At 40.8% G+C, this 10,793-nt stretch overlaps 1 protein-coding gene across 1 annotated transcript; it reads right to left on the minus strand.

Annotated features, from left to right (window-relative positions):
* Positions 1–5,962: 5,962 nt before the first annotated feature.
* On the minus strand, positions 5,963–10,179 carry fam43a (family with sequence similarity 43 member A). The gene has a single exon (XM_060834776.1). It carries the CDS (start codon positions 9,890–9,892, stop codon positions 8,825–8,827), a length of 1,068 nt encoding a protein of 355 aa, XP_060690759.1. The 5' UTR covers positions 9,893–10,179; the 3' UTR covers positions 5,963–8,824.
* Between the last annotated feature and the right edge of the window lie 614 nt (positions 10,180–10,793).

Raw genomic sequence — 10,793 nt, forward strand, 5'->3', positions numbered from 1 at the left:
TGCTCTCATTATGTCCTGCCAACTTCAAAGATTGATGTGCACAAATCTCAAGGATCTTCCGTTCCTGTACACTCCTTAGAATTGAGCAGTTAAGTCTCTATTGTCTCTTCCTACTCCTTCTTCAAAACCACATCACTTCACAGATATTGTTTAAAATTCAATCTGGCATTTGACTACCGATTCTGCTGATGTAACTATATCCTGTTGCCGTTGATTCTAACCCTCAAGTTTAGAATTATTGGCAAGTTCTGAAATTTTACTTTGTATGCTGATATACAAGTTATTTACATATACTAAAAATGATTGCAGCACTGATCCCTGAGGAGTACAACTGAAAATGTTTATAGGGTATAAGCAGGCAGGGAAAGAGCTAAGTTCTGAGTTTTGTGAAACAAGAGGTTTGGCTGTGCATAACTCAGATCAAATATCAACTTACAGTTAACAATGGTGTGCTGGAAGCAAGGATAATGGGTTAACAAGGTGGAAAAGCAGTCATTATGTAGAGCCATTTAACAATGTTAGAAGCATTCAGTATGCAAGGTCAGCTAACATGGGGAAAATTATTCATTGTATGAACCCAGTTAACGAGTTTAACAACATTCATTGTATAACAGTAAAGGGCTTGGTCTCTGCTATTGATATTTGTTGATTATAACGGTCACCCAACTAATATGTATGTTGCCTTATCTGGGTGCTCCTCCTTGTAAAATGTCTATATAGTTTATTGAGAAACTGCTGTTCCAGAGAAGACCATGAACTCATGTCTCTGTGTACATCGGTGATTGTTCTCTTTCCCTCCAGAGCCTGGAATAAAGATTAGATTAGACTTACAGTGTGGAAACAGGCCCTACGGCCCAACAAGTCCACACCGACCCGCCGAAGCGCAACCCACCCATTCCCCTACATTTACCCCTTGCCTAACACTACGGGCAATTTAGCATGGCCAATTCACCTGACCCGCACATCTTTGTGACTGTGGGAGGAAACCGGAGCACCCGGAGGAAACCCACGCAGACACGGGAAGAACATGCAAACTCCACACAGTCAGTCGCCTGAGTCGGGAATTGAACCCGGGTCTACAGGCGCTGTGAGGCAGCAGTGCTAACCACTGTGCCACCGTGCCGCCCATAAATGAAGGAGGTAAACCCATACTGTGTCTCTGAGAGTTTGCTTCGACTGAAAGGGGGTGTGGGGAGGGGGAATGGGATGACACAACTAACCTCCAATCTGAAAAATACCATTTAATGACTTGCTGTTTTTTGTCCTTAAGACCATACTTCTTTCCAAACTGACATTGAGTTTCTTGTTCCATGAGCTTCAAGTTTGTTAACTATCTGTCATAATTTGTCAAATACTTTCTTAAACCTGTATGGACAATATTCACTGCTTTTGCTCATGAAAATTCTCTATTACTTCTTCAAAAAAAGAATAATTTTCACTGTTCAATCATGATCTGCCATTTTTGAAATCTGCACATCCAATCATAAACTGAAAACTCTTGAATTACCAACTTCTCTTCCCTGTTGGTTCTATACAGATCTCATTAAAAGAGACAAACATAATATTGAACTCATATAAGTCTATTTACCTTCCATTTTAAAAATGAGTGCTGATACTGAATCTTTATCAAAAACAAGTATCAACAACTTATCCTCCAATACTGCATTTAGGTAAATTAGAAAGCTGAATTCCTGATTGGAGCAATTTCAGGTATAAATGCTCTTGATTGATTAAACAAAAAAGTCTGATGCTTTTAAAAAGAAATTAACAGTACTGGTATCAGTAATCAATGTTGTGAAGTGGAGAGTAAATGGATGGAATGTCACCTTTGGTTATTAACTTGTACTGCAACATATAAAGTGACAGCTTGCATTTAACAGGATTTTCATAGACTGAATGGGAAACATCTGTATAAGAATCAAATTTTCTCAAGGTCAAATTACTTCATGCTCATGGATGAAGAACAACTGAAAGCTTTAGCAGAATGCTAAAATGTTTTCAAGACTGAACTACAATGTCTTCAACGTTAAGAATGTGACGGCTATCAAGTGGTTACAAGGGAAAACAAAGTCAAGGTTCAAGGGTAATGGAAATGAAAGTTACCCATGGCTCTTCAGCTGGAAATAATAAACCATATTTTGAAATTGTTTTGTCAAACCTTTAGGTTTCATTTTTTAAAATTCGATCATGAGCAGGTATATGTTTTTTTTCTTTTCTTGCCTTTCCCCCACACTCCTGCCTAACAGCGATAGTGTTTACTTTTCCCCAGTACCCATGTCACGTGTGTGCAGGTGTAGGACGCAGTGAAGAATAACAAATCTTTATTTATAATCCACCACCAGGAGGAAAGGAAATACCAGAGTGGCCAGTGACAAGCAGTGCCCTTCTCGACAAAAGGCAATGCTGCGTGATCATAAAAGTGATGGGGAAGGCAGGGATCAAATTAAAATAGAGTTGGAGGGAGAAATAAAACAGTTCACTCCCTCTGGTGTCCATCTCTCCGTGAACAGCTCAAGGGTGTTGGTGGGCACTGCATGCTCCTTCTCCAGGGACACCTGGGTTCAAACGTAATCACGGAGCTTTATGTGTTTAAAATGTTTAGATCCCTGTTCCAGTTTGATAGCTAAATATAATTCTGTCAGCTGAAATTGCCATATTTAATTTCACTTTGTAAATGTCATTTCTCTTGTTTGTGCGAAAAGCTGTAGCAAATCAATACTGCCATTAGAACATTGTGAAGCACGGAAGATAGAACATGTATATTTGGGGTCTGGGGGAAATAATGAAGTGGATAGTAACTCAAGACAGCTTTCTCGAGAAAAATTGCCTTGCTGAATTGAGCTCCCGGCAGAGGCTAGGATTGGTTTTTTTTCTGTACAATAAAACAGACAGTTCACTGCTGTAATGAATGTACAAAACAAAAAGATACAAAACACAATTTTACTTTTGCATGGGTGTAAATCCAATTGAAGTTATCAGGAGTATACTTAAGAGGGAAATCAGAAGAGCAAAAAGGGGACATGAGATAGCTTTGGCAAATAGGCTAAAGGAGAATCCAAAAGGTTTTACAAATACATTAAGGACAAAAGAGCAACTAGGAGAGAATAGAGCCCCTCAAAGATCAGTAAGGTGCCCTTTGTGTGGAGCCGCAGTATTTTACGAATATTTTGCATCAGTGTTTATTGTGGAGGAGGACTTGGAAGATATAGAATGTGGGGAAATAGATGGTGACATCTTGAAAAATGTCCATTTTACAGAGGAGGCGGCGTTGGATGTCTTGAAACACATAAGTGGTTAAATCCCCAGGCCTGATTAGGTATACCCTAGAACTTTGTGTGAAGTGAGGGAAGTGATTCCTGGGTCCCTTGCTGAGATATTTGTATCATCGATAGTCACAGGTGAGGTGCCAGAATACTGGGGATTGGCTAACGTGGTGCCACTACTTAAGAAGGGTGGTAAGGGCAAGCCAGGGAACTATAGACCAGTGAACCTGACATCGATGATGGGCAAGTTGTTGGAGGGAATCCTGAGGGACAGGATGTACATATATTTGGAAAGGCAAGGACTGATTAGGGATGGTCAACATAGCTTTGTGCGTGGGAAATCATATCTCACAAACTTGATTGAGTTTTTTGAAGAAATAACAAAGAGGATTGATGAGGGCAGAGCTTTAGATGTGATGTGATCTATGTGGACTTCAGTAAGGCATTCGACAAGGTTCCCCATGGGAGACTGGTTAGCAAGGTTAGAACTCATGAAATACAGGCAGTACTAGCCATTTGGATACAGAACTGGCTCAAAAGTAGAAGACAGAGGGTGTTGGTGGAGGGTTGTTTTTCAGATTTTTCATCTTTTATATAAATGATTTGGATGTGAGCATAAGAGGTATAGTTAGTATATTTGCAGATGACAACAACATTGAAGGTGTAGTGGACAATGAAGAAGGTTACCTCAGATTACAATGGGCCAATGGGCTGAGGAGTGGCAGACGGAGTTTAATTTAGATAAATGCAAGGTGCTGCATGTTTGGAAAGCAAATCTCAAAAGGACTTATACACTTAATGGTAAGGTCCTAGGGAGTGTTGCTGAACAAAGAGACCTTGGAGTTACATTCATTGAATTTGGTATGCTTTCCTATATTTGTCAGAGCACTAAGTATAGGAGTTGGGAGGTCATGTTGTGACTGCACAGGATATTGATTAGGCCACTTTTGGAACATGGCGTGCAATTCATCCTATTGGAAGGATGTTATGAAACTTGAAAGAGTTCAGAAAAGAATTACAAGGGTATTGCCAGGGTTGGAGGATTCAAGCTGTAGGGAGATGCTGAATAGGCTGGGTCTGTTTTCCCTGGAGTATTGGAGGCTGAGGGGTGAACTTAGAGGTTTATAAAATCATGAGGGGCATGGATGGGTTAAATAGAGAAAGTATTTTCCCTGGGGTGGGGGAGTCTAGAACTAGAGGGCATAGGTTTTGGGTGAGAGGGGAAAGACATAAAAGAGACCTAAGGGGCTACTTTTTCACACAGAGGGTGCCGCATGTATAGAATGAGCTGCCAGAGGAAGTGGTGAAGGCTGGTACAATTGTAACATTTAAAAGGCATAAGGATGGATATATGAATAGGAAGGGTTTAGAGGGATTTGTGCCAAATGCTCGCAAATGGGACTAGATTGAGTTGGGATATCTGGTCGGCATGGACAAGTTGGACTGAAGCATCTACTTCCGTGCTGTACATTTCTATGACTTTATGACAGATGCCACATTTTTGCACTATTCTTGGGGAGGCTGATGTTATCATCCCGAAACATCATAACTCTAATAATCAACAAGATTTTACTGAATCCATATAACATTGTATAATATGAACATGAAATACTACAAAAATATATAATTGCAGATTGAGTATAAAAGGCAGATACTCCTCCACAGGGAGAAAAAGAAGGGGAATTAGCAGATGAATCATAGTCTTGACTTCCTTTCTTTGTGTGCTGCCTAACACGAACACCTCACTTATCTCCTGGTTGTGTTTGCTTCAATATATTCTGACATCTCAGCCCTGAGGTGGATCATTATAATGATCAGAATGATCAAATATACAATCACTGTACAACTGCAGAAACAAAGAGATTTGAGTGCACACGTTGACTGTACACAACAAGAAGACTTTAAGTTCTTATAAAACACCAACGGCATGTTTTCTCAGAACTAAATTGTTGTGTTTGAAGTACCATCTGTTACTGCCACATGACAGACGGAACTGGCTATTATCTCCAATCCTGTCTTTTCTCACAGACATGTTTAGGTCTCAAACATTAATGTATTGGGATGCCACTTTCTAGTGATCCAATTTACAATATATTTTACATGCCATATTTTAGGCTGGGCTGAATCATGATAAGCTAGATTTAATCAGTTCATGCGACCAGCCATACTTTGCCTATAAGGTTTCAAAAAGAAAAAGCTGATGATGGGACTTTTAATTGAAATCATTTTTCATCAAAATACATCAGGTTAAATAATCTGAATGTAGATTTAAATAATAAAATATATTTACCACCACTTGAGTGCTAGGGAACAAGTTCAATTTGAATTATTTACAACACTGTAGTTGATTTCCATTAATACGCCCTTATCAGATTGGTATCAACTTTTCTCTCTATATAAATTCATGATAAGACATTTAGCACATACAGCATCTAGTATTGTTGATATCAAAATAAATTATCACTAAAAATGGAAGGATATTGGAAATCACTTCCAACTGTATTTGACTAACATTCCTAGCTGTTTTCACTATATAGTGGTTTGCAAGATCAAAAGATATATGGAACTTTAGCCTAGAAGGACAGGATTACAAAAAGTCCATAATAAATAACCATGGGAACTTGTGTAGGTATATGAATTTTAGTTTGCAAATCTTTTTCCTACTTTACAATAGCATTCTGCTATTATTATTCGTACATCTTAATATAATCATGCATAGTAGAACTATACCTCAAAATTCTAGTACATCCTATTTTTACATTGACTTTATTGTTTGAGTTTGTGTCAACAAAAATTTATGGACACTTTTTCATCAAATATTCAAAAAAATAACATCTATCTTGCTTGTACAGATTTACATTCAGTATGTACAGTACGGTTAGGACACCCAATGCTTGCTGCATCCTTCATTCGCACAGCAAAGAAATGATATTATATCTGATGACAAAATTATTTACAGACAATAAAACACTGGTTAAGAAGTCACAACAGTGCAATATACAAACCACAGAGCGTAACAGGCAAGGATAAATTCTGTGACTCTGTTAAGAGGTTGTAAACAAATACTTAAGACTATTAAACATGGTATTTAACTGAATGTGAAAAATAGTGTTCATTCCATAATGAGAAATTACAAATGTAAAGAATCCATTCTATACATTGGTGAGAATCTATTCAGTCAAATCCAATAATAACTTCAATGTAATACAGATTGTTTTTCTTTGTCTTAACACACTCTGATAAAGTTGCAATACTCTAAAATGGGTGATAGCAAGTTGGCAGCCAGGTTTTCAGCTCCCACAATCTTTTGTTTCTATTGACTTTACAGTCAGTGTAAAGATAATTCATTGTCAGCCATTTTACACCATCAGCCAAAATCAACATTACCTCTATGGTTTGTTAAGAAGACATTACATAATTTCCTTCAGCATTGATTGCAACTCCCAACTTATTTTACCAGATTATTGTACCTCTGTGGCAAAAATGTTGTGTGTTAATTAGATATCTTTGACCATCGATAGAATTTTATGGAGCCATTAATCTAAATGGCAAAAGTTCCTAATAGTGCAGTAATTACTTTCACAGTGCTGACCTTTATGTCAAATTGATACTATAATATATGAGTGTCTCATTTATTTAAACTTATGATTTTTCATACACAAAGTCTGTATAAGATACCAGATGTATCCTCTTTCAAAAAACATTTTTGGTTTCCCTTCTGATTTTAACATGCATTCTAGATTTCTGAAATCAAAGTAGTTGGATTGGATAAGAGCTGTTAATGTGTGTAGACATGTTGTACAGTCTTCAAAATGTGTATTTAATACAAAATATCTTTCAACAGATTTCAAAGATCTCCTTCTGAATCAATAGCCTTTTCTGGGACTTGCCAAGTGTCTCAAAACATAATGTTTCCAAATAGAAAATGCAGGGAACATGATTCTTTATGTATAACTTTGGTGTGTATCTGAGGGAAGCTTCAGATTTTGGAAATTCAAACCACCAATTTCTTCCATCAGCACAAAGGGAAATCAAATGAAAGACAACAACATGAGGGAGAAAGTAACCACTAATATTTCAAAAGAGCAAGCCATCATGAAGCCATTAAAGCTAAAAATGAAGAACTGACTGAGGGAAGGAATTAAATCATAAGGACAGAACAATTAATTAAATTGTCATTAAGATTTTCCTTAACAATTAAGACTATTGCAAATTAACATAATGAAATGGCAAAACATTAGATAATAGCTACAATCTTGACTGAAACATACTCTTTGGGGAAGAACTTGGTTCATGCCTGAATACAAACACAGGTCACATTGTCTGGCTGTAACATGAGTTCCCTAAGAGGAAAGCATGTGATTTAGCTCTGAGATCAGGAACAGCTCTCTAGTAGGTCTAAGGGTGGAGGTGAAAGGGATCAGGCAAAGTAATGTGGTAGCTAACTTCAATGGTGTAGTGAAGAGTTACACAACTGCTTCTTCTGACTCCACATTAAGTAAAAATTGCTTGTCCTCGTATTGGTGACCTCCACCCATTCCCTCAAAAACCATTGCTTAGGTAGCAATAGTTCTGGTAAAACTAATCAGAACTTCTGCAGTGTCAACTCTGCCTAATTTTTGACCAGTTTCAGGGCAGGAACATTAAATAGGAATTAAGTCCCTCAATAGTCATTACGTTAACTCAAGTTTAAGATGGACACTAGTGACACCAGAATATAGCCTGAGCCAAAATAGTGTTGAATACATTTCAGACACCCCTAAACATAGTCCGATCAAATAAGATCTGAGAAACAAGGAAATGAGGTCCAGTTCTGAAACCAAAGGGTATGAGAAATTAAGTTCTCAAAATGAGGTATGATCTGTCAGATCTGACCCATATGATTACATTGTGGGATGTGGTTACTATTGGAAAACGTTAATGTATTTGCCAAAATGTGATGTTTTACTTTGCACAGCTGAGACCAGCCAATTACTCTATCTAAGTCTGGCAGAACCTTTGATAATGGTGATCCATCTATTTCTATTTTATCTGCCAGTCACATTACTGAAATACTGCACAGGAATAACACTGCGGTGTTGCCCGTCCTTTTACAAACCGCAGTTGTGGCTTGGAGGGAGATGCGTGAGGAGAGGGAATCTGATGCTAAAATGGTCAATAGCAGCCACTGTGCGAGTGTTGCAGTGAATAGGGCAGAGAGAGCTGGATCAACGCCTGGTCAGTTTCAAGGTGTCCCGGCTTCCACGGGAAGTTTCTTGTAAACAGGGAGCAAACCGGCACATACAAATCGCAACTTCCATTTCTAAATGTTAAACTCTCCACTTACTGATTAAAGGAACGATTAAAGTCGACACAAATCGTAAGCCGGTTAGTGCCCTTTTTTAAAAAAAGTCTGTTCTGTGCTTTTCCTTTCTCTTCACTGCACACAGTTATGGTTTTCCCCTCTTTTAGCATCTTATTGTTAGTGTAATGGTGAGATGGGGGTGGGGGGGAATAACACACTGTCAGTTCGTGTTGTAATGGGAAGCCGACCGCAAAGAAAACTTGAAGCAATTGTACAATTATCCCATTTCTTGCAAGTCGCCGTCTTCACTGCCATCCGTCGCAGCCACGGGCTCCTGATCACTCGCCCCACTTCCCAGGGATGACTCGCTGCTCGTACTTTCCCCAGATAGTAACCTGGTCACTCTCAGATCAGCTCTCAGTAACTGGACATCGTTCCCTATAGTCAGCTGGCCCAGATCACTGATCATTTCACAAAGGTCCTGCTGCTCGTTTCTGTCTGAGGCTTCCGCAGTGTCCAGAATGTCCTCATACTCCAGACTCAGCTCCAGCTCGGCTTTCTCTTCCTGTTGCTCTCCCACCAGGTCCTCGGTGATGGAGCCCAGCTTCGGGGCGCTCCGGCTCCTTTCCACCGGGGGCTTGTAACTGCACTGACCGTTCATCAGCTTCCTGAGGGGCACCAGGGGGATGGTCTGCTCCCCGATCAGTTTCTGCTGCTGGTGCCTGGCATCGTCCCTCCTCTTGAGCCTCTTAAACTCGGCCAGGGCGTTACTGGTGGTCTGGTACAGGAGCAGGGCCATCGCCTTCGCCTTCTCGGCTTTGGAGACCAACACGGCGTGGCATCTCAGCATGACCGCCTTGTGCTTCAGTTCGTGCCGGTAGATCCAGGCGAAGATTCTGGGCGATCTGGGATCCGCCACACAGTAGGTGATCCTGTGTAAAAGGTAGAGATGGCCGGGTCTCTTTGCTTTGCCGTCCACATGGACCATGCGGATTCCTTGAGAGCTGATGGTCAGCTTCATCTTGGTGCCGTTTTTACCCTGTTCACTTTTGGACCAGATTTTGGTCACGGCCACATCGGCACAGCCTTCCCCTTTGGACTGGATAGTGGTGGCATTGCCGAGGTATAAGACTGTGTAGGTGGGATCTTCCCCGGTGATGGTGATCTTCCTCCTCCTGGATTTGAACATGCTGCAGACTCGGTTGAGAGCGCTCTCTGGCACCAGGTCCGGGCACGCACGGGTGAAGGAAGTCAGGCTGCTGTAGTTCAGACTCACCGAGTAACCGAGCTGCTTCGGCTGCCGCTTCTCGACCAAGTCCAATTTGTTTTTCTTCCAAGGTAACATCGCTGGTATCGGGAGATTTGGATTGTTAAAATCTGAGGACGATCGGGCAATTAGCGCCGCCCCCGATCATTGTCCATTATCCGGGCCGGCTTCCCCCTCGGTGACCGATCACTAGCTGCCTTCAGACCTCTTGCACTTCTCATGTTTCTGACACTGACTCGATGTTAAGTTGATACAGTCCCGGGCTGAGAGATGTAAATATAGAGTGGAGTGAACCATCCAGTCACTGGAGCGGGGAGGAGCAACACCGCCTCACATAGAGGAAGTTATCACCATTGATTTATCCCCCAAACAGGGCACAATGAATCTAATTTTTTAAACGCACTTTGCGTTTCAATGTGATTAATATGTAATAAGATTCGAGGCATGTTTCAGTTCATGTAAGTACTTGAATGGAGTACGACCAAATGGGAGTACAGCGTGTTAATTGTTCACGATAATGTTGTGCTCCTAAACTGGGCGAAAAGGGGAGGAGCACGGATTCCATCACTAGATTGCACAGTGCTCCCAAGGGGATGGGGAGGATGCCCTCATGGCTTCATGCAGTTTAGGGTTTGAGTTTCACAGAAGCAGAAAGATGGCCTGTTTCAGCCTGTCTCCGCCCGGAGCAGCAACAATGAAACGCGGCAGCCTGCTTCCTGATCCCGGTTCGAATGAGCTCTGCTGGAAGATGTTAGATCAGGGCTTGGCTGCACTGCCACCTGCAGTCAGAAACCTTCCCGACTAACCTCCAGCCCCAGCCCCAGCCCCAAATTAATGATGGGTCCCCTGAAAGGGCTGACTTCAGAGAACCTCAGTGACAAGGGGAACCATCATTAGTTAGACTGTTACATCGTCTGCCTTAGGAAGATTTTAGCTTTATTACACTGATTGGGTTTATGAAAAGTTGTAATGAAGGAAT

The sequence above is a fragment of the Hemiscyllium ocellatum genome, chromosome 13 (genome assembly GCF_020745735.1).
Source record: "Hemiscyllium ocellatum isolate sHemOce1 chromosome 13, sHemOce1.pat.X.cur, whole genome shotgun sequence".
Classification (NCBI taxonomy): domain Eukaryota; kingdom Metazoa; phylum Chordata; class Chondrichthyes; order Orectolobiformes; family Hemiscylliidae; genus Hemiscyllium; species Hemiscyllium ocellatum.